This window comes from Amblyomma maculatum, chromosome 1 (assembly GCF_055883805.1).
Source record: "Amblyomma maculatum isolate TAMU_Amacu chromosome 1, ASM5588380v1, whole genome shotgun sequence".
Lineage (NCBI taxonomy): Eukaryota > Metazoa > Arthropoda > Arachnida > Ixodida > Ixodidae > Amblyomma > Amblyomma maculatum.
The window spans coordinates 137,421,460-137,445,959 of record NC_139344.1 but is presented as its reverse complement, the minus strand read 5'-3'; the positions used below and the strand labels follow the sequence as shown (position 1 = coordinate 137,445,959).

General features: G+C 49.8%; 1 protein-coding gene across 2 annotated transcripts in view; it reads left to right on the top strand.

Moving 5' to 3' along the window:
- Window positions 1–24,500, top strand: part of Fhos (Formin homology 2 domain containing) — a 152,707-nt gene that overhangs the window by 8,435 nt on the left and 119,772 nt on the right. The window contains exon 1 of one of the 2 annotated variants that reach the window (XM_084589060.1): window positions 12,568–12,931. The exons of the other annotated variant lie outside the window; for it this stretch is intronic. Coding sequence (XP_084445186.1) covers window positions 12,764–12,931 — 168 coding nt within the window. The 5' untranslated portion in view covers window positions 12,568–12,763. Of the gene's footprint in view, window positions 1–12,567; window positions 12,932–24,500 lie in introns of those variants that run through there. 2 annotated transcript variants of the gene reach the window in all.

Sequence of the window (24,500 nt, the reverse complement as noted above, 5' to 3'; positions counted from 1 at the left end):
ATAGCTTTTCGACTCTCTTCTGCGAAAATTCTGCAAGCCGCCGAAAGCAGTGTTTTCTCGATTGCGGAAACTCTAGGCAGGTACTGATGTTGAATCACTTATCAGATAAAGTAGACGATATTTGACTACTCTGTGAACGTTATTTCAGCTCGAATGGTGTAATAGATTTTGCATAGGAATGTTTTAAATCCCAGCCCCCAAATATTCAAGACCCTGTATATAGTATATGAAGCATTCGAGCGATGTTTCCCCCGAATGACAAAAGTGCAGCACGCAGGCAGTATGCTCACTTGCCTCGGCTGAGCGATAAAACGACCCTGATTCGCATCTTTGTGAAGGAGAACGTAGTCTGAGTGGAGTTCAATCCATGAACGTGAATATACACAAATAAAAGACAAAACAAAATTTCGGCTGACGCATCTGGTCTAGGGATAAGCGCAGCGTTGTTGCAGAAATACGGCAGTGACTGGCGACCAGTCATGCATGTATATATACGCCTCGCGAGCGCTAAATTACAGAGGAACACGGTACTCCCAAGTAGAAAAAGAAACACTCGGTATTGTGTTCGTATGCGAATATAAATTTTCACAAGCTAGTATATGGTGGCAGGATTTTTTATTGAATCAGATCTGACATTTGCGGGGAATTGCGAAAAGACCATCGGAGGTATACGGCACCAAGGTTGCAGCCTTTCTTCATCCGTTCTCTGTAGATACGATTATGAACTGCAGTTTGTTCCTGGCAAGAACCTGCTTTTGGCGGACGCGTGCTGTCCCGTGTTCCTGCTCTTTCTGCCGACCTGGAATCGACAGAAGACGTCGAAGTACAGTCTTTGTTAAAAACATACAGCCCAAGGTACTCGCTTCAAAGCTCTGTAATGGGACTTCTGTAAGCAATACTGGGATATATAGGTAAACTAAAGAAGAGTGAGCGCGAGATTGGTCATCTTTCAGGTTTCGAATACTGGACATGCGTAATGAGGCTCGTTACGGGGTTGAGACGCAAAAACCTTGGGTCGTATATTTTTGACAAAGACTGCACATACAGTGTAAGTCCCCTCAGGCACAGTAAGCACACCAACAAAAGGACGCCTTCAAAGTGAGACTTTAGAGGACAGTATTTTAGCAAAGTCTTAAAGCAGGCGGCGCAAGGAGCTAATATTGAAGGATACTTGAAACCATTTGCAGCAGGACATTCGACAGTTGATAGAATACTGCCGAAAGGATGCAAAATTATCGTAGATGCGAGATGCTGGAGAAATTACGCGCTGGACATCTTGGACTGAATAATAATAAGGCAAGAGCTCGTGGGCTGATGTTCTGGCCAGAAATGAGCAGTGTCTTTAAAGCGCTCATTCGCAAGTTCAGCGCATGCCAAAAGTACGCATTTAGTCTTCTGATCATTTTATTTTGTGGCCAACACGTGTCACGGCACTGGGTGGAAATTAACCTTTCACATTTCTAGTAAAACGTAGAGCCTTTATCAAAAGTGTAGAGCCCATGGGGTCTGCTTCTGAGCCATGTAATGGCGCTGATCCTATTGGAGAGGGTACAGGAGAAAAAAAAAATCTTATTATCAAGAGATTCGGAACATTGCAAATTATTCATCACAAACCGCACGAAGTGGCTCAGAAGCATATCCCCTGAGCTCTGTACTTTTGACAGATTTTACGTAGTGGAGTTTGATGCGTGTTCCAACTTTCCAGAACTTGAGGATCTCGCTGATACGTGCGCGCGAAGTCATTACGACGCTCCACGATATATTTTTGCGCGGTACGGAATTCCTGCCCAAATGTGTAGCGACAACGGGCCTCGGTTCGCTTCCTAAGGGATCGCGACTTTTGCACGCCGGTATACCTCATCAGCACTACTTCGAGCCCTGAATTTCCGCAGTCGAATGGTTTGGCCGAGAGAGGGGTACAATAGTCAAACGCATTATGAAGAAAGCTGCAGAGGCTCGTGATGATTTCTGGATGCGTCTTTTATACTATCGTACGTCTGCATTAGGGAATGGTAAATCACCGGAAGAATTGTTGCAGGGTCGTGGACAGCGCATCACAATTCCTGACAGCGTTGACAAAGTCGGTCCAGTACAAAAGACCCGGCAGCCGCCCAAGGGCAACAGACTGCCTCAAGGAGATGGGGTGCAAGCTCGCGACGGCCGCCAATGGTCGCGAAATTCATTGGATGTTCAGAACGGGGCCCCTCGATCGAACATCATCGTCAGTACATGCAACAACCGCGTCGACGAGCACGAGGACGAGGACACCACGGCCGACATTCCGCGCAGGACAACTCGGCATCGGTCAAAGCCTAAGCGGCTGGCATACGGTGCCGATTTTCGGCAAATTTCGTAGAGAACATTTCCCACCAACACCGTCGTTTCAGCCGCATCTATAAAAATGCATGAGCAATAAACGATCGGTCTTTCCTCGTCTAGCCTACTGATGTGTCGCGTCCCGGCTCGGCGCGATCGATACAAGCCGAACACAGAGATGATAGTGTCAGTGACGCAATGTATGGTTGTTGTTTTCCTAACGTTGGTTTTGTTTACGGGGTTTAACGTCACAAAGCGACTCAGGCTATGAGAGACGCCGTTGGGAAGGGTTCCGGACATTTCGACCACCTGGGGTTCTTTAACGTGCACTGACATCGCACAGCGCACGGGCGCCTTGCTTTTCACCTCCATCGAAAATCGACCTCCGCGGCCGGGATGCGATCCCGCATCCTCCCTTGGCTACGGCAGTCAAGTGGCCTATCCACTGCCCCACCGCGGCGGGGCTTTTTTCGAACGTGGAACGCCTCCAAAATCAAGCATGTTCATTTGCACTGCTGCCAGGAATCGTCGTCCCTTAAAAGTGTGGTATATACGCAATCAGGTGCGCCGGCTTTTGGCAGCGAGTTTCCGCGTGTCGCTCTTGACAGCTGTTGCTGAAGCTCTGGTTCTGAACTTAGAGAAAACCGAAAGAGCAAGGTTAAGCGCGGTGTCGAAAGTGAAACGTTGACGCCTGCCTTATCTTCACAAGGTCCACACCGCCTCAAGAAAGCAGCAAGCTGCCGCGCCGTTCCTCCTGCATTTAGTGCTCAAAGCAGCAAGAGTGAGAGTCTTTGTTCCTGTATACTTGCGGTGAAAGCAGGCGTGGCTGCCAAAAGAGGCGTGAAACCATTTATATCAGGCTCTCCAACGGAGTGTTTTACGCCATCCCTCTTTCTTGCGAAAAGTTATACATCGGGCAGACTGAGCGTTGCCTCAACGCGCGACAAAGGGGACATTTGCACGAAAAGTTAAAAGCAGCAGAGACAAAGGTGCACATTTAGAGGCTCGCTTGCTGTTGCTCATCATGATCTGAAGGGAAAGACACCCCACCCCCTCTTTCTTTCTTTTTTTCTTTCTTATTCACGAACGCGCGCAGCTGACTGTCGAAACATTCCACTTAGAAGAAAACGCTACCTATTGCATCAGCGCTTTTAATTATGAGGAAACTCTTCATGGTGTATTACAGGACACTGTTATGCACATGTTGTTGGGAATGGCCTAACCTTACGATGAATAGCAAACATTTTATTTATTTATTTATAATACCCTCAGGGTACAGTTGTACGTTACAGAGGGGAGGGGCGCATACAGGATATATATATAAAACAGAAGGTGAACAGAAGCGTACAAATCTGAAAAACAAAGCAAATAAAAAAGAACAAGGTACATGTGCAATTTAGGAAATTTAGGAAAACGGCATAGGTGTTAAAAACAACAATATAAAAATATAATAAGCAACAGTATACAATGATGTTATGCAAATAATCATACAGTAAGTTTTAAAACTAGGCAAAAAAGAAAGATTGCAGCGCGGATTTAAATTTTTGTTCTTCATAACTGTCATAAGAAACCAATGGGCTGCGTTTTTCACATTCGTGAGGCGCAGCTGGGGAATGTTGTAGGATGCCTTTATGAAAATATTGACAGAAAAACTCAAAGCTTCCGATACATAGAAAATTTTGCATCTGGTATGTGCCCTGTGCTCCCGTCGTACAAAGCCAATGAAGCACATTTTTGAAAATAAACTGCAAAAAGCTACAAGCCTACTGGAGTGCAGGATCTGCGGATATATCGATTGTTATGGTTCCGCTATACAATGTATAACAAAATTAGATTCAAGAACTTTTGTTTAATATTTATGGGTCTTGGACGGTGCACATGCTGATAAAGGCCCATTCACGCTAGCGAGTCGCGAAGGGCGTATGACCGACTGTCGCATGCGAACAGGGGCTACTCAGCTCGATCGGTGTTCACACCTGCAGATATGAGACCCGCGGGTCGCCTTCCCGAATTAGTCTCGTTCGGAACGAGACTTGTCAATCCTGACATCTTAACTCTTCACCAGAAACGAGAAGTCGGATGTGAAACCAACATTCGTTCACTGTTTCGCAAAAGTCGGAAGGAAGTAACAATTTGCGACAGGTAGTGGTATGGTGGAAGTCATGAAGGAAGGCCGGAAGGAAGTTATAATTTATGACAGGTAGTGGTATATTGGAAGCCGTGAAGTGGTACAACGAGAAAAAAAAAAGCAACCGAAGACAAGAATGTGTTACATAAGGTTTTGAACAGCGCCGTACCGATACTTCTGGACGGAAAACTATGTAATAGTTTCTTCCTGTCTGAGCTCACTTACAGAGCCGAAACTTGGAGCTTAACATATGAGCTAAGCGATTAAGTTGACGGCACCGCACAGAAGTGAATAAGGAAAAACTACGAGTTAATCATATATTGACATGGGCGGAACATTTAATGCGGAGAAAAGAGAACGTGTGCCTACGCGTTCAGTGACAGAGCCTACCTCAGTGGGAGGAAAACGTAGCCGGTGGGAGGTGAGAACCAGTAATAAACAAAATTCCTGGGGCATGCTAGCCACAGCTGGCTCAGGATTCTCAGGATTTGGACTGCAGAGGAATGTCTTTTGTCCTGGAGCAGACGTAATTCGGATGATAATGGGGATGGATGATGGAGAAGACATGTCATCGTAAGCTTGAATTGCTGGGACAGTTGGTTCATGTTCTAGCAACAAAATAACCAGCAGCAGTGTGTGTGTTTATATATTTCTTCTGGTCCTGCGTCTTGTTTTCCACTGGTTGTCGCTAAAACGTGTAATCGTGTCGGTTGTTGTCGGCGTTGCTTACGCCGCGGTGGTCATCCACCGATGAAACAACAGCGGGGCTAATTCTGAACACAACTCTGCCCATCACTGAAGCCGAGCCAACCTTTTACCCTCTCCCGTGCGAAACATCGAGAGCCGCATCGCGCCGCAAAGAACCGAGAACGTTTCCGGCCGAGTGTCTTCTCGGACATGCGGAGGAGCCCCATGCTCCTAACACCAAACTCACGCCAAGCTAGCCGCCAAGGAGTCATGACACTCAAAACGACGCCAAAATCGCCTCGGGCAGGTGAAGGTGGAGAAGAATGCCGAGCAGAAGAGCGGGCGCCGCACCTGTGGCGCCCCACTCACGACCCAGCGGAGCGCGTCGACCAGTGCGTGCAGGGGGAGACAATGGGCAGCGCTCTGTTTCCCGAGCTTTCAGCAGTCACGGGCTGCGGTCGGCAGGAGGGGGGCCGGCGCGGCCACCACAGGCGGAAATGCCCCACGAGCACCCCGACGCGGCCGGCCGGCTCGCGATCATGAACTGGCGCGGGACCCGCGTCTTTCTGCTCGCGCAGGGGGGACAGTGGACTTTGGCTCTTGGCCCGCTTTTTGCACTTTTGCGCGCGCTCCTCCTCGTCCGCCCTGATGACTGTCCGGCCGGCCACGCGCGAGGGCTGCCAGGGAGCGGAGCCTCGGCAACAATTGATTTACTCGTGAACGCGGAGGAGAAAGGAAGGGCGAAAGCGTGGAAGAAGAATGATGATGAGAAGAGAGGCGCGCCGTAACGAAGCCACAGCCGCTGCCCCCTTCGGCGCTTCACGCATCGTTTCCCCGCGAGCCGCCCTCTGAGCGCCGCTGCGGCTTGCCCCCATCGCTCCTCGCATCGCCGTTTTATTCCTTGCTTCATTCGCAGCTTTCTTGTCTGGGAAGCCGTGCTGCCGGAGGGCGCGCACATATTTAGTGCGGGCCCGCATCCGCAGACTTTGTTTCGCTCCCGCTGACGCGACCTGTAAGGTTCCTCCTCATCAAATCGGCTTTCGCGGCAGCGGAGGTAGAGGGAAACAAGTCTGGATTGAGAAAGCGGTTCAAGGTTGAAAGTGCTCAGGTTTTTCCCAGTCATTCGGCGCCTTGGAAACGAGTAGCGAAAGCATTTCAAATGAGGGTCATTAGGTTTTAACAGTGGTCGAAGGCGCGGCTGCGCAGCGGGGTAGGTAAAGAGCCGGGCCAAGGGTTAAACAGTTCTGCCGTGACCCAGAGTTTGTTCGCGGCAAGAGAGCGCCAGTGCACGCGCTGGTGTGCCAGGCAGCGCCTGTAGCGTAAATGCCTCGTATGAGCAAGCCATGCGTTCGGATCAGTTGGGTGCCTAGAATCAACGCCGTGAAATCGCCTCAAGAATTTCAATACGACCCGCTTGCACTGAAATATGGCTTCTGCAGAGTTATCCGCGTATGGCTGGGACGCGATGCGGTACACGAAACGGTTCCAAAGGCTCCGACTGCTGTTTTCCTTCGCGATCATAGTTGTTTGCAGCATTCCTTAATGTAATCTGATGCTTTATTAACTTGTCGACTAATGAGAGCTCATAACACTCCAGCTTTCCTGGACATCACTGGACGTAACTATGTGTATATTAATAAAATATTGTTGTGATAGTACTGTTGGGAATGGCCCGTTCTACCGATGCGTTCTAAAACCTTGCTTTCAAAGCTTCTCCTTCTTAGCTCCGAGTAGTTAGGACTACCATAGACGACCAATGGGGCACGTTTTTAAAATTAATTCAAAGCTACGAGCGTCCCGAGGGAAGATTTGTGGATATGTTTGTTTACACAGTGCAACCTATAATATGCAAAAAATTGCTATTGTAACAAATTTCTCATTAAAAAAAATGCTCTTCAGAATTTCCGGGTACGCCGAATTAGTTAGTGGCCTCTTTGTCTCCCTGCAAAAGCATAGTAATGACACTTAATGGTCACTGTATGACCACGTATTTGACTTGTGCAGATTAAAAAAAGAACTCTGTGCTAGTTAACAAAAGTAGTATTGGTGTATTTAAGCAAGCAACGCAAGTATGGATTAGGCGTATATGTGAACTTCATATGGCGTTGAACTACTGAGCCAAGGGACCCGGGTTCGATCCCAGTAGCTGCGGTCACGTTTTGATGGAAGCGATAGACGCAATGCTCCCGTGTACTATGCGATGACACATCCCGTGAAAGAACTCCAGGTGGATGAAATTGCCTGAAATTGCCTTCCGTTGCGGCGTCTTTATAGCCTGCGTCGATTTGGGACGTTAGGCATCGTTAATTGGAAACTATAAGTTTTAATCTCGTGAAGTAACTTTCTCGTGCGCCAGCCTTGCATTTGAGAGAGACGTGCTACCCCTCAGCCACGCAGGCACGTTAGTATGACTTGGTTAAAGCGGGGCTTTATGTATTTATGTAGGGTGCTCATTCTGTAAATGGAGAACAGCGATTAGCTGTGATCAAGCCCTATAAATTACTGTCCCCAGATCTGCGGTACAAACGAACCCTTAAAAATTGGTGATGTAAGAAGTTGATACGTTTCATCTGCTTGGTAAATGGGTGTTTTCGCTTCAGTGTTTTTATAAGCACGTGCAACACTGAAGCCACGCCCTGGGGCCTGGCAAGCCGTTTTTTTTTTTGTTTTTGTTTTTTTTTTTCTCGAGAGAGGTACGTCATGAATCGTGGAAAAGCGAGCTCAGTTTACGAGTCAATTTCCCATTGCAGACGAGAACCAAGTTGGGCAAAACATAGCTTAATAAACACGGGCGTAATTTCAAGCAAAGGAAGCGAAGCCGATGCCAGTTTGAACAAAGATGGTATTGGTGATACTTTTTTTTTTTGCTTGTACATTTTTCTGACTGAAATCGCGGCCAGGCTTAATAGGAGCATCGTTTTCGAGTTAAGCACAAACTGGTCAGTGTGGATTATCGGAGGCAGAAGTCCCAATAACTCGTGAAGCCCAACGGAGGCCCACAGTTACAAAGGATATACTGTGTTTTCACAGGAGTTACTTATGAGAATAAGTTAGATGGTGAATTATTTGTCTATTACGTTTTAACTACAGATTTTCCCCGACTTTTAATTCACATTATTTTGACGCAATGAAATACATCGTATTAGGCTCTACTGAGGTTTTGATGAGATTGAATCGAATGAGGGCAAGCTTTCTGCTGCATATTTTGTAATGGGCGTGCTGAATATTGAATTCTCAAGCTGCGCTCAAAAACATTCATGCTACCGTATACGTCTTCAATGTAACCGACCATCGTACGCTGCTGTTATACAAGGCGGCATGCTTTTCCCCAAAACGCTCTCATACAATAACTACATTAGTCAAAAATTAAATAAATGTCCTGAATGTCATTTTCGTTACATTTCTGAAACATCACTCATCAATGCCAATTAAGGCGCTGCTTACCCGTACGCTCATAAAACAAGCATCATACGTGGAACTTGTGTTTACACGTTGAAGTGACATTCCAGGACTAGACCTTCGAAATGCGAGAGCAAACAGCTTCCAAAAGCACTCTGAAGGGAGCATGTAATAAGGCTGCAGAGATCAGGGCACTTCAATATGCCATAAAAAAAAAAAATTGGCAGTGGCTTAACTCAGCTAAGCCAGGATATACAAATCGAAATCAGTAGTAGTCGTGGAAGAGACCGAATCGTTTCTCTGTTGTTGTTCCTGTAGCACCTTCCTCTCCGCCGCCTTACGTTGTCGCTTCGCAAGTCTCTCTTCTCGCTCTTTAGGACTTTCCATCGCTCATTTAGCTCTCTTAGCTTCATTTTTCTTACGTGCCGCTTATTCACGGCCAGCGATGTCGGCAGGATGAGTATAGATTTGGCTTGTAGGCGAGCGTAGCGAGCGCTAGCACTAAGCGTTGTTTCCTCATCCATGGCGGCTGCTCCACGGCTTATAGCCCTTGCTGCGGCACTGCAGCTAAGAGCACCGCGCATGCGCAGTAAAGTGCATATATAGCTAAGTGATGACGTCCCGCATGACGCTCCGCGGAGACCGGTGATATGTACCGGTACGAATGAAATTTGCCGGGTAAGTGAAGAAGCAGGGCGCGATATAGAAGAGAATCAGCAGCAGCAGAAGAAAGGAGCGCCGCCCGCTCCGTGCACCACACGTGCGGAGAAGAAGCGGGCTGCGAGCAGGCCTGCGTCGCTAGGCGCGCGGCTCAAGGTCGGCTGAAGGTCAAACTGCGGCGTACGCGAAACCCACCGCAGCTAGCCCACTGACGCTTTCGCTTCAAAATCAGGACAAAGGTTGGTCCATTCCTCTAACTCAAGCCTAGGTTAGCGGTGATGCAAGGTCTGGTCAGTGCCAGACAAAAAATGGCTATTCAGTGCTCCAAATAGATGCTAAAGTAGAGTTGTGCTTGTACGGATCGCATTGTTTTCCTCTTTAAAGTAGTGTTTAAATATTATGAGTCCATATGAGTCCATAACATTTACCTTCAATATACCTTGATCATTGTTGCACTTGGCCATTCCATTAGAATCGGGCTGTAGACAAATTTCTGAGGGAAATTCAGTTGATATCGAATTGACGAGCAGTCGGCTCATAAATCAAGCGTTCGATGGCTTAACTCCAAAAAACTCGATAAATAATAAATTCATGATCAATGTGAAGTTGTGTAAGGAAAAGCTGATCGATTCATTTACCAACTGTCATAACTGATTTAACAAGTTTAATGAAGATGAGTATACATTCCGCATCAACGCGTAAAGTACCGTGCATGCGTGAATTTGGCCAGATGAGCTAGAAACCTCGTTTTTGCACTCATTTTCTCGAACCGGTCATTGGTCTTTCCACAGATAGGATACTTGCCGCACCAACGTCTTCTGCTGCCGTCTGGTCAAATATCCACTGCTGAAAAAACTTGCAAGTTTGGCAAGTAATATTCAAAAATACTTTGACGAACACATCGCATAGCATGCACGCCTACTGCGCCGTGCACTATCCCCCAACGCGCAAAATCTTATCCACGCCAAAAGATCACCGCTTTTTTCTCCCGCAAGCCGTCCTCCTGGCATTCAAGGCAGCGTGAGGGTGCCACTGATGTCTGCTCCGACGCAGCAAGGGTGCAAAATTTAAAGCGAGCGTATACGTTTTTGGGCCGCCTGTGGACACCTTTGCACCCTTCGCCATGCGGAGCACATTTAAGAATTTCAGCTGCCTTTGCCATTCCTCGAATTGTGGCGGAGGGTGTTCGGCAGTGCGCGCTGCGTCTGCCTCGAGTGACTTCTCGTTAAACTCGCATGCCCGCGAGTAACGCGCCTGAAGCAGCGCGGTTTCCGTGTTTGTTTGCCCGGAAACGAGGGCGCGCAGGAGCGCTCCTCATCGTGCATACCTGCCGTGTGTCGCCGGCGCCACCGACCTGGTTCGAGCAGCCAGAAAGGACGATGACGTAAGGCAAAAAATAAAGCCGGGCCTTTTCCTGCGGCCCGCGTGGAAAAGCCAAACTTCCCCTTTCCGCGCAGCAACGCCTCAAACGCGAGGAACGAGGCTGAAGGTGTGCCAGCGCTGTCCGCGTTACGACGCCGAGCTGTTGCTTTGGTAGAAAGCTGCACGAAAGAATAGTGCGCCTGTGGCGGTAGTGCCCCTTGGGCGACAGCGCCAACGTCCTGCACGTCCAGGTCGATCTGTACGGATTAGTCAGGTCTCGCATGTGACGTCGAACGTGGAGCGCGAAGCAGCCCCCTAATTCACCGTGAGCAATCTCGGTGTGTGCGTGGTACGAACAGCGAAGTGATCTTCCTGTCGTCACTCGCTTTGTTTGCCGGCTCACTTGCAGTCGCCCGTCTTTGATGCGGCGGCTTTTGAAATTGCCTCACCCGGCCCTTTTGCGCTAAAAAGCGGGTTGCGAATGAAAAGGACCCGTGGTGTCAGAAAAAGAAAGTGAAGTATGATCTCAGAAAATGCTCAGTCCGTGTGAAAGGCGTCGTTGTATGGCTGCCAAGATTTTGCCAAGGGCCGGACGCACGGGAATCACCACAGCATCTTGCTGGCGTGGCTTCTGCGTTGTTACCTTCTATTTTTTTCCCGTCCCTCCGAGGCGGGAATGAGGCAGGCGGAGCAAGATGTTTTTATTGTCCTTCTTGCGAAGGGTAGTAAGGCTTCCTTCGTCACTTATAAATAACCCGACGGAACCGGGCCGGTTGCTCACAGGGCGCTCCCTCGGCGGCCCTGGAATAAACCCCTTGCCTCCTCAGAGGGCCTTGCACTCTCGCCCCTTTTCTCCTCTGAAAAGCCGAAATCCGAGCCTGCCTCCTTTTGAACCCGCGGAATCAGATTGCACACATCTCTGGAGCTAGCCTTCTGGCTTTGACGACTTTCGATGTGTTTCGATGTTTTCCAGAGCTGTCCGGGACAACTGCTTTTTTTCTTTTTTTAATGCAGTTATGATGTGCGCGGCTACCTTGTCCAGCGACCTATTACGCAGTTTATCTTATCGATAGGAAGCCGATAAATTAATGACCAAATTAAGTGTGGGGGGGGGGGGGGGGACTGAATTTAATATAGCCCTGGACTATACTGTCGCCGTTGAATACTACTTACGTCCAAAGTAATCATCACATTCAATTCCTCCGTGACAGGAAGTATCTCGCTGTTAAGTTATTTCTAGTTCCCTATTTAAAAGAAAATTAACCAAGCGACAGAATTACAAGCTCAAAAATTTCGATGTCTCGGGGTTGTTTGGTGCGGTCAAAAAAAAAAAAAAAAAACGATCCTGTTTATTGTTCAGCGGAGTAACACGCACGCCATGTTCCACCGTCTATAGCTACCAACAGCTTTTTCTTTTTCTTCTTCTTTTTTTTTTTTTTTTTTTTTTTTTGAAGTGGATCCTATAGTATCGTTTTTCTTCCCAGTCGTAGTGAGGGATGCTGCGTCACGGAAGATGGCGTGGTGCAGCGAAAATGCGGAGGCGCTAGTGCTAAGCAGCAATTAACACCAAATTTATTAAGCTTACAAGTCGATTTTAATCTCGTATAGCTTCGCTCTATGCCGTGCGATATACAATGTCCGATAACAGGGAAAAAAATAATAAAAAAAAGAAACATTTTTGACAACGTTGGCCACTAAATATTTCAGTTAGCATATATTTTTATTGAATGCTTAAGACATCAACTGACTCACCTCACTTTTAACCCGTGCGTGTCAGTTTTCCGAATCGCATTTCAACGAAATGCCAAGCAGAATTCGCACAAACACAGCGGAAATACCGGAACCGAAACCTAGAAACTACGCAGTTGCTTCAGTTGTCGCACGATGGCAGCAGCGTTCCATGTCTCAAGGATGACGTCATGGCGCGCGCGCGCGCTCATCCGCGCTTTCCATGGAGGCTGCGCAGGCGCAAAAGCGTTCGTCCCTCCGTTCAACCGGTCTTCCTTCCTCCTCGTCCACATGCTGGAGCCGTCCGTGCGGCAGTGGTTGTTGTGGCGTGGAGACTTGGCGAAGTGACCCGGTGTTGCCGCGTCGTTCTTTGGCATCAACCGTTGTCGTGGTAGCCAAGTGTCCTGCCTTCGACGCTTGCTGCCAACCGAAGCTTGAGATCAGTCTGTCATGTGGCTGTCGTGACGGGTTTCTCCATGGGATATGGCTACGCTCACGTGCAGGGTCCAGTACCTCAACGACATCGACCCATTCTCGGCGAGCACCAATTTTCCCGAGCCCGCGCGACCGCCAACATACGTGTTCAATGTAAACATCCCGCTAATCAACCAAATCGCTGGCGTGCACCGTCTCCTCAAGGCGCCGCATAAGGTGAGCATCAATCTCAGCCGATGCCGGGCAGTGAAGCCACGCCGCGCGGCTCCACTGCCCGGCTCGGGAGAAAAGGTTTTCTCGCGTTATTTCTGATGCCGCTTGCTCGTGGAAAATGTGCCTTGCGTCAACAAAGTTTACCCCCCGTCTGGTACCATTAGTTTTGAACTCTGTTTCCCTCGCACGTCAGTACGTGCACACCGCGACCGTACCACTTCGTAAGCATTTTGAACGGCGCCAGAATAGCTTCTTTTTGAATTCCTGTCAATAGCTCCTGCCTGAAGTGGCTGGCATCATTGTGGTAACTCTGTTCAGAGTTGCTGGCATTGTCTGTTAGGTGGCACTCGTGGACAGCTGCATCGTAGTTTGTGTACGATGTTAATCTGACAAAACTTTCTTGCATATCTTTCTTTTTTTGCCATATGAAGTGAAAAAGCTGGCGTTTTATGTTCGTCACATTTCTTCAGTCGATTTTTCGATATTCTGAACGTATGGAGAAACACGTGCTGCACATTTTGAAGCCCTGTTTCTGTCTGTTCAATGAACGTACGGCCAAGCCCTTCTCTGGCGGTCCACTTCGAGATCCGCACACGCGCCGCGGCTAGTAGGGGGTCAGCTGACAAACGCGGTCTGCGAGATGGGGAAAAGACATCTCGCTGCAAGGTCGCTCGCGAGTCTCATCGGCACGTCTTCTGCGCTGCCTCCTCTAGATAGGTTGCTGCCGGCGTAGCCCCCTGTCGCTGCTATAGCCGTCGTCTGACCGTGCGAGTGTGTGTTCGTGCGCTCTGTATGTACGGTCTTGCATACTTGCCTCACCAGTCTCATTGCTGATGCTGCTCACGATTTCCGCTGATAAGATAGAAACAACCTGGCATGGCGAAATCGCAGGTCCCAGCAACAATAACAGTCACTACACGAATCCGATTCAATCACCATGCGCCACTAAAATCTCAGTTCTTAGCAATATATTCTTGGTATATACTTTTAACCGGTCTAAGCGCTTTTCTTTTTGTGGTAGTATGGCGCCCGGGTAGCTGCCCGACCGCCTATTTTCGAATCTTAGTTTTCTCCTCTCTGCCAGAAGTGCTGCCGATCACAAGTTCAGGGAAATGCGTCTGTGGGGCTCCCGCCGCCTTTTCACCTTTAGTGTGTGTGTGTGTGTGTGTATATATATATATATATATATATATATATATATATATATATATATATATATATATATATATTATTCTCGCTACCCCCCTCCTCGTGCTTGTGCGTTAGTTTCTCCAGCGTCAAATTCTCGTTTTGTCGTCTTCGGACTTTTGCTTCCCTCCTCTCGGCACTACGCCAGGATGTATAAATATACATAGCCGCCAAAGTAAATTCCTCTCCTGAGAGGCCGAATTCGTACGGGATGGCTACCTGTCTCGTGAAAAACACATTTTGTTTGCTAGCTGGCGATTCTTTCCTGATTATACTTGTGTATATAATGTGTATGCGTGCGTGTGCAGTGTCTTAAGGGGAATCCCTTAAAGTAGAGCATATTTCAAGCCTACATAGGGCCTAGACTATATATAAAGCCTTTTAGTAATTACCCGAAAGCGTATGGACAACACACCGTACGGCTACAGAGAAAAGCCAGCAGCTTTGTCTGGAAATTTGGAGTTAAAAAAGAACAAAAAACGTCGTGGTCTGGAGTAGTCTGTCTGTTTGTCTATATATATATATATATATTACAGAGAGAGAGTGTGTGTTAACCTAGGTGCCTTTGGTTGAGAGAACAGCGACAGGTTGCAAACTTAACGAGACCATTGATCCACTTGACAGCGTCGCTGCATTCTTTTCGAGGCAGCCGCTCAATATAGCGAGTAGGCCGCGATCGGCAGATAACACGGTGCACCTGCGCCTCTCGGTGACAGCATAAGTGAATGATGTAGAATGTAAGCATATAAAGGCTTCCGTTGATGGCGCTGTCTTCGAGAGTGGGACATGTCAGCTACAACAGATGCATTGTTCGATTGACGCTCGAAGTTTTGTTTATACTTTGTGAACGACTGCACGTTGCTTCTGTCGGGACCGCCAAGAACATTGGATTTAGCTCACAAATCATGCGTTGCTGTTCCGGAGACTTTTCTTATCTGTTGGTCTTGTTTCGATCTTTTGACATATTATTTTTCTGTGTTAATTAAGAAATTCAGGCTTTTTAGTTAATGAAATTGAACATTATTTCTTTCTTCTAGATATCAAATTAACGTGCATGTTAGACCATTCAAGTTAATCGGTGGTTCGTACTCTTGGACGGGACCGTAGACAGAGAAAGGCCAGTTATGGCGAATAATTCTATAGTGGAAGCGCCAGGAAGGGATCGCAAGTAATATTTTTTCAAAGCTATGGGTGACCAACCTAAGCGTGAACAGCCGTCGAAGTTACGCCCGGCAGCTGCTGCGCGATGGCGGTAGCATGAGATCCTTCGTATTCCGCGACTGAATTCCGCCAGTCTGCTGGCACGCTTCGTTTCTGAGCCCCCGACTTGTTGCCGACGGCCTATTTTTGCTGCTTTTCAGCGCACTTTGTAATACAATGTGAGCAAAAATTAGCAACCGCTGAAACAGTACAGGAAGGGTGCGTTGTCTACAGGTTGCTGGTGTCTCTGTTCAAATACAGTTGGAGCCTTTTATGAAGTCCGTGCCCGGTTACCTGCATGTCTGTTAGTCTCCGGGTTTTTTTTTTTTTTTTTTTTTTTTTTTTTTTTTTTTTTTTTTTTTTTTTTAGTGAGAGCTGCTGAGGTGTCTGTCGGCGCGATATAAGGAGGGTTTCCGTACGTTGTTATCGCTGTGCAACGGATAATAGACTCTGTTGTACCGATATGCTGACGTGCATCGATTTCGAAAGTCGATGCTCCAGCGTCCTTCGTGGACTGTCTGTAGACATCGTAGCTTCGGCGTACCAGTGGCAAAAAATCATGTCAAAGAGCAATCGGACATATTCTGTTACGCACCGCGTACAGGCTACGGCCACAACGGATGCAAGTTTGGGCGCTGCTTGAGCTTAATTTTACTTGCAAACCTTAGCGCGCAGAGGTACGCTTGGTAAGCGTCGTTGTTATGGCTCGCCCTGCGCTGGTGTTTTGGTCTTGGTCGTGTTTTTAAACGCACCGATATAGGCGCGCGGCTCTGCGTCCTGTCAGTTCGATAGCCGCGGAAGTGCGCGTTTTGTTATGCTGCCAGAGCGCTTCGTTGCTTCTTTACCGAAATATTTGCGCCCGGGACATGTGGCTCGCACGTTGGCCACACGCAGAGATATGCCTCCGCGCTGACTACTATGTCTCACGCTATACGCTGGTGGCTTGAAAAATATGTAGGTCGAAGGCTGGCAAAGTAGGCGAGCTCTTGGGGTGTTGGTCGCCACTCACGCTGCGCGGCCTTTCCGGGAGGCGTGCGTCCAAGACGAAGGGCAGGGTTTGTTACTTTTCCAGCTGTGGAAAGAAGTCCAAGTGAGCGGCATAGCGGGTAGGGCGCCTCAATATGGCGGGAGGCACGACGTGTTCCCTAATTGTAAGAGACCGACGATCCCAACGGATTATCGCGGAGAGTCGGGGAAGGTATGTGGTTATGAGACCAGCGCCTGGCGAAGCACACAAAGACATTTAGGATGATGAGCGTAACTAGCTGAATGACAGACAGTGAGCCCTCAAAGTGGGATATATATATGACAGCATTGTGAACACCAGCTGCCGCGCGCTGTCTCTACCCCGCAGTCGCAGCTGAGACGCCCGTTCACGCAAGCGCACGAAGGAACGTGTTGGCGAACACTTTATCAAAAGCGGTGCACTCGTGGCGACAATCGAGATGGTCCATGCACAGAATAAGTGACAGCTGTTTTCTTCTTCCCCCCCCCCCCCCCCCCCCACCTTTTTTTTTTTTTTTTTTTTTTTTTTGTAACGCCGCTAAGTGAGGTGAAAGGCGAGGTGCACGGACAGGTGCACCGCGGAATGTAGGAAGGTCGTGATCCTAGGAGGTTTGTTTTTCCTTTTTTTTTTTTTATCCGTGGAGAGAGAGTTTTTAGTCCTGTTAAGGTTGAAGTGGGTGTTATACGTCACAACGAACCAATCATGTGGACGTCTGTGGTGATTGGACGTCGTGGAAATTAAGACTGGACTTCAAGGGGGTAAAACCGTGCCCGAGGGCCCAGTCCGATGTTCAGGGCTAGAGTCCGATGCTCTGCATCGTCGGCTATGCCGAGGTGGGAATATTTCCCAGTTAGCCAGTTCCACCTTGCAACTCTTGTAAATGTTGCTGTTGTAAATACTGTGTGTGTAAATATTGAGTTATTCTTCTTGCAAGCTCCTGCCTTCAAGTCTTCTCAACATACCGTCTCCGACGGGGCGCCTCTGGCGCAAGGAACCTCCGCTGCAACTCGTATACCGTCTCTGACGGCGTACCCCTGATGCACGAGGTAAAAAGAACGAACCAAAGGAAAACTTTGACGCTTGGAGGATACCGGGACGCCACATTTTCCGTTCTGTAATTGATGCGGCTACATATTGCATTCTGAATTAATTCGGCCTATGGCTACTCTACCCTCAACGGGATGCTTGAGTTTCTGCGTTGCGGGTACACTGATAGCATAACCGCAGGTGATGATATTTTGTTCATCCGTCCGGTACCGTCGCCCTAACCGATGGGATCACTCTTTTTTAATGTAGCTAAAATGTTTTGTAAACACGAGCGTTTCTGTCGGCCCCGGACGCTGGGACCGCCTTCGAGAGCGCTGTTCTTCTCTAGTGGCACAACAGCATTGCCAATGAAGGGTTGCGCATTCGTGCTCATTGACTCGACGGAGATGAATTTTCTGCACGCGAACCTGTCGGGACTGCCGCGTGCCTCTCGCAGTATCGAGCTGACGTTTCTTTTCCATGGTGGCGTGGCTCGGCTCTGGGCCAGCTCTGCGAGGAGGTCAATGCATCCATGCTCGATGGTCGACTTCTGGCACAGTCTACTAACGGCTCAGACTGCCCAGATCACAATAGTTCAGTTGAAGTCAGCGCTGTGTTGTCGTTCCCTTCCTGTGTCTGTGTTTTGAAGTGCGCTATTTTGCTTTCCAAGATCACAATAGTTCATAGTGTTGGTCCATAATCAGAGCAGTGCCTTGAGCTCCGTAGTTTTTTTGCTGTCTCACTAGGGTAATGCTGGCAGCACATATAGTTGAAAGACGTTCCCTTCTCGTCGCTGATGGTGTTGATCTGGGCTGGCGACTCTAGTTGTCTATAACTGGTCCGGCACAAGCTGTCTTTGCCGAGGAAAGGACGTAAACAAGCTAAGCTTTGCATGGACGCTGTCAACGGGGTATTGGTTTTTACGCTCGTGCATGCACGTCGCATTTAAAGCTGCCGCTGGTGCGTTCTTCAGAACCACCGACCATAACACCGAAGACTTATGAATCCTTGTATTGAAATTCGACGTGTTTTGCAGCGGAAGCCAGTTGAAATCTTTATTTTATAACCCGTCTGTTAGATGAAAGCAAAAAGACATTTTAAACTGAAGTCTCCTTAGTGCGCGCTAGGGAACATTCGGTAGCGATATGCGTCCGCGCCCCACCGCAGCGGTGCGAGGATTGCCTGAAGACGTGCTTCGATGTGCACGAGGCAGGGCTTGGTCGGCGAAACCTGCAGGCCGTGCGGTGCGGCGCACCTGTCTTGTATCCCCTGGCGGACTCGAAGGCGCGGTCTTTCGGCGCCCAGCATAGGCTTGGACGGCTCTCCACCTCAGCACGGGTCGCCGCCACTGCTCAAGGGTTGCGGCGGCTCGCGGGGGTTGGTCGTGCGATCAGATAAAGAGGATCCAGGAAACAATCGCCACGAGAGGGGTCGATAAAAGGAGCGTGGCGGCGAGTGGAAAAGTGCAAGGGTGCAGTTGCCGCTAGCGGTTTGTTCTCCGCGCGTCAGGCCGGGGTCAGGGGGCTCGCTAGGCGTTGCGTGGCTGCCCCGAGAACGTGAGTACACACACTCGCGCGCCGTGTGCGCTAATAGCTGGAGCACACGGCGCCGCACGAACTTGTCCCCAGAGCGCTCTTGTGCACTTGCAACGGGGTCAATTGTTCCTCAACGGTGCCCTGGAACGGATGTTGACGCCTCTCCCCGGGCACACGGAGTTGCGAGCTCTTGCCTTGTCCACATATTCTGGGGCCCCTCTTGGCCTCGCAGTGCTCGTTGAAGAAGACCGTTTCATAAGAGGCATTTTTGCCCGTTGGCGCGGAGTCATATGCTAACCCGCGTATCTTGTGATCGGCCTCATGCTAAACGTCGCGGACTTGGTTTAAGATCACTGGTCTGTTCGTTAGCCTTTGCAGGTGGAAAATGTTGGAAAACCTAGCGGTTCGAATCTTGCAGCGGCGATCGAGCTTACGTGCCTCTTCGGCAGGACTTGTTAAATGGACAGTGCAAGATTTGGCGTTGGTGCGTGATGCCAGGCTCTTCGCGGACTGCGTGCGAAAAATGCTGCCACCGGTGACGTTCGTTCGAGTGGAGTGCCTTTGCTGGTGGGGCAGCCTTCCGAACGTAGGCTGCGACTCCAAGCTGGACGTTCTCGTTCCTCGTTCGTGGGCGCTTGTTGCTGAGGCACGTAGCAGCGCCGCCTCGTTACCTGTTCGTGACCACCGGGGGCTCTCACATGCGGCGACATGCGATTCCGTGTCGGTGGCGGAAACAACGAAACGAATCGCGTGCGCGGCCAGCCATCGCAGCCGCGGTAGCGTAGCGTACGCCGAGGGGAGGAAGGGGGGAGGTGTTCGCAGGATGTCATAACTGGCTGGTTCGCCTTCGAAGCGAGTTTCGGTGCCGTTCGCAGCAACGGTGGTGTGGCGATGCCGGGAAGTTGCGCGGCGCAGTCAGCCAGTTGCCAGAGCGCACACTGAGCTGCGCCGACGGAGCCCGCAAGGTCGCCTATTTTCAGGTGGTGCGGCACTCCAGCACGCTTGCGCATACACTGCGGCCAGGAAGTGCGCTCTTCGGTCTCCGTCGTGTGCGGGGCCACCAACCGCCGACGGGCTGCTGGCAGCAGCAGCTGCTGTCGTTCGCGCGCTGCTGCCCTCGCAGCGGTTCAGCTATAGGCGCGTGCCGGGGTGAGAGCGCGAGTTCATCGGCGCCAAACCCTCCCCGTGAGTCTCATTCGGTGCGGGCGTTGTTGCTGGCTGCATACTAATTCCGACGTGGCAAACAGAAAGCCTAATCTTGCTTACCGGAAGGGCCATAGGAAGACTGTTAGAATTTATTTCTAGTTCAAAGACGGGTGGTGGATGGCACCGACATGAAGTTGCGCCTGTGTGTGTCCCCGTTCTTGTCTTGTCTGTCCTGCGAGCATTACTGCAACACGACTCGAAGGACTCAGTTTTTCGAGAAAAAGAAATTAAGAAACAAGTATGATAACAGAGTATTCATAAAGCCCATCCATACTGTAGCCTGTGCAGTCGCAAGGAGTTGGCGAATGTGACCATCTTCGTTTTCTGGCCCGAAACAGTCCGTATTGAATAGAGGCTACGCTTATTTGAGGCCCGTCGCTGTGGCTAAGTTGTTACTGCTCTGGAATGGTTAGTCCAAAGGACGTCGATTTGATCCTAGCCGCGGCATTCTATGCATTTCTATGGAGGCAGAACGCAAGGTGCCCGTGTACTCTAGCCTAACTTGTCTATATGATTCCCGAGCATTCTACTACAGCGTTCCTCGTATCACATGTCGCTTTCGGACGTTAAACTCGGTATATTCCATACTTACTGTTTATTCGATGGCAGAGTTGTAGAAAATGGCAGACATAAAAACGCAGCTGCGCGCAGCTTAATGCGCAGTTACGCTAAGAGGAGGAATAGCTGTCTGTTTGCCTTTTTAAAGCCTTGGTGTAGCGGACCGTTAGCGGCCGGCACGCTTCTGGCTCATCATGTTCAGCGTCTTCGCGCAGCACGGCCGAGAGAGAGAAAAAAAAAAGAGATAATACATGGCGGCCTTGTATGCGTAAAAAGCTGGGGGCCGCTGAGTCTTCGCTTTCGCGCGCTACGCCGCGCGGAGATCAATCATTTGGCCCTTTCGACTCTCTAATTATCTTCTCGGCCTAATTGACTTTCTTCGGGCATATACACGTGCGTTGTTGCGAAATGCTTCGCGTCGCGGTAGGAACCGCCGCTACACCCAGCGCCCACGAAAATGGTCCGATCGTATTATACAATTCACCACCACGACAGGAATGCCGAGCGTCGTATGTTCGATAGCTTCGCGGGGCGCGTGTACGCGCACTGCAAGCGTTGCCCGTCTGGCGGCCGCAAGTGTTGCCGGAACGAGTCTGCGTCTCGCCTCCGGGATCCCACGGAGGCAACCCCTCCTCTCCGTAGCCGGCGGGCGTCGTTGCTCGAGCTGATAGAGCCACCTTTCAGGGTCGCGTTTCATCGAGCCTCGTGTATTCCTTTGTCGTGCAAGGGTGCGTATCAGCAACAGTCTGGGGAGCATTAGATGGAATGCAGATACTATCCGGCTTTCCCGTTCGTTGTTGCTCAGCGTTGTTCCGAACACATCGTCCGTTAGTTTATCTCTTCTTTGATTCTTTCCTCTTCTGCCTGGACACTTGGAAACAAGGTCCCATTGCCGAGGTACACGTAATAGTGTGCAAAAAGGAGAAGTCACTTTTAAGCCTCAAACTACAATAGGCGCAGAGTGCGCGACTCGCTGTCTGAATGCCACATGGGCTTGTGTTTTTGCAGGCGGAGGGAGCACGTCGTAAAGGTTTGCTATTCACAATTGAAGAGCTAAGCGTTCGGTCGCCGAAGAGATACGATGTGCAGCTGCTATACGACTGTCGTGCTTGAGGGAGTGTGGGCGTCCTTTCGAGAATGCTGCTTTGGCCCCACTCACTGGCACTTGTCTAGCCATACTTGTGGTTGCGCGTATGTACATACATGTCAGTCGCATGTTGGGCACCTCACGTTCGTTCGCATTGTACATGTTACTTATTCGGCTTTACTGTTTTATAAACTAAGGCAATTTCAGCGCTGTCCGTGAGCAGTGCCGGCTTTGAAGGTTCATTTGAATCTCGCATTATTCATTGACAGGATATGTTGAACCTGCAAGCGTCTTTGAGAAGGGAATGTTTGACCGTCGAATCGACTTTTTTTTTTTCTAGAACAAAATAGCTGTGCAGATTGAGGTTGCCTCGATACCGCGTTTTCACTGTTTATTCGTATTTAATTTCATTTCATTTATTTACCCTAAAGGCCCAAGTGGGCATTACATAGGGGGGGGGGGGGGGGGAAGAGAGAAGTGTTCAAAACATTGTCAAAACATTGCATAGTGTAATCACATCTTAACAGTTCGAGGAAAATAAGAAAAAAAAAACGCGATATACAGAACTAACAAACAATATAACATTTGCAGATTGATGGCAACACGAGCACAAATCAGAGAAAAAAAAGAGCGCACTTTCTGGCCGCACTGTATGCGCAAGCGTGTTGGAGTGCCGCACCGCCTGAAAATAAGCCACCTTGCGAGCTCCGTCGGCGCTCATACATGTGAGCCCTTTCACCATGTGGTTTCAAACGATGCTTAACTTTCTGCTGTTACTATTGGAGGAGAGAACTAGGCTCATCGCGACGGTTTTTTTTTTTTTTTTTACGGTCTGCCCTACGCAGCATTTTGCGTGAAGTGTTGATCTCCCGTAATGCAAAAACGTCGTCTCGCGGTTACCAGTGCCCACTTGCCGTCTATCTAAACAGAAATACAAATTGCCCCTTCTTGCAGACACCTCGCCGTGGTCGCTCAGAGTTTAGGGCAATAGTGCTGACCCGAGGCCGCGAGTTCGATTCCGGCCGCGACAGCCGCTTTTCCATGGAAGCGTAAAGCAAAGCACTCGTGTACTGTGCGATGTCAGTGCGCGTTAAAGAACACCAGACGGTCGAAATTTCCACATCCCTCCGCGACGGCGTCCTTCATAGCAGATTAGATTCCACCAGTGAGCTTACGCGCGGCCCCGACAAATTGTACATGTGCAGAGGGCTATTGCGGTTATTCATAAGGACGCAAGGAAAAATAAAAAGGGGTGCGGGAGGAAGTGTAAGGCTAAGGGACGATGCCTCCTTCGAACTGTAGGGAACGCTGTAAAAACGCAAGGTTGGTATACAGCCTTGTGTAGCGTTGTACAGTTTTTGCCCCGCTATACTGAACTGCAGGCCCTGATATTATTATTATTATTACTGTGGCATGGCGACAGACAGGCTGTGACCTCCCCTCCCCCCACTCTACCCCTCCGTACGAACGGCCTGTGCTCGCAACTGCTTATGCAGCTGACAGCATCTATCTGCGAGAACCCTCTGCTTCATGCAAAGCACAAAACAAAATACGAAAAGTCTGGAAAAAGGAAGAGGGGGGCGGGGAGGGGGGGGGGGGTGCGATAGACATGGGCTTCTCGTTTTGACGCTGCGCTCAATCATTTGGCTTTGTGAGGGTTGTGGGAAATCCCAGAATAATTGGTTCCTCCGCTGTGGCCTTTAATGAGCACTGACATGCCAACGCACAGTTGTTTCTGCGTTTCGCTGTCGTGGGCCTTTGCGAGCGGAATGAGTGAACGCGTGTTCTGTATGTAGTCGGCACTGGGGGTGTCGCAAATAGCGCGCAGCGAGTAATGAGCGCTTCAAGCCGAAAAGTCGACCGAGCCAAGAGGCCGCCCACGTAAAGAATGGTAGCAGCGGAGACATCGTATACGAAGCGTCTGACTCATCATGGATGTCTTGCGCTTAGTGTGTCGACGTTGACCGACGAAAGAAGATTGCAAGAAAGCACTGTTTTGTAAGGGGCCGCTGGCGAGGTTTCCTGTTAACCCCATTCAAAGGAGGGCACAAAGCCAACAGCACCGCTGTGTCATACGGCGCTCAACTGACGCAATAGTGTGGCGCTTTCTGTGAACGTAGACAATTGCTCCGCGCAGGGGCCGAAACTAGCTCCGTTTAATCTGGTTGGCGCTTCCCCCCATTCCACTCGTGACCCCTTGACCAGCCACGCTCGAATAGTTTGCCAGCGCATCCGTGTCGATCCAACGCGGAACTCGGCTGCGGTGTCGCACCGAGCCAGGCGGCTGGTCGTCCTGGAAAGGTAGTGCGCGGGAAGACCAGACAGACGTAGTTGCACAAAGTTAGACGAGACATGCTTGGCTTTATCTATCACTTCTTGTGTCTGGCGCCGTGTATCGAGCCGTCGTTCGGGATTAGAATCGTCTCGCACACAATGGAGTGCGCTGCTCGGGCGCGGTTGTGGGTGCAACGTTTGAGGCTGGCCAGACAAGAACGCGTCGTGCACTGGCCGTCCAGAGCCTAGCGGTCGGCGCTGCCGCTCGCGGGGCGTGCTCGGACAAGTATAGCGGCGCGCTGTTCGTGGCCGCTGCCAAGTGCGCGTATGCCATGCACGCAGGGCACGACGGCCTTCCCGGCGTGGGGCGTTGTTTGCCACCGTTGCACGTGCGCATTCCCTTCGCGCCTGAGTGCAGGACGCCTGATGAACGGCGCGCGGCGGCCGTAAACACCGGCGCATTCGTCGCGCGTGTACGATGCCGGTGTCGAA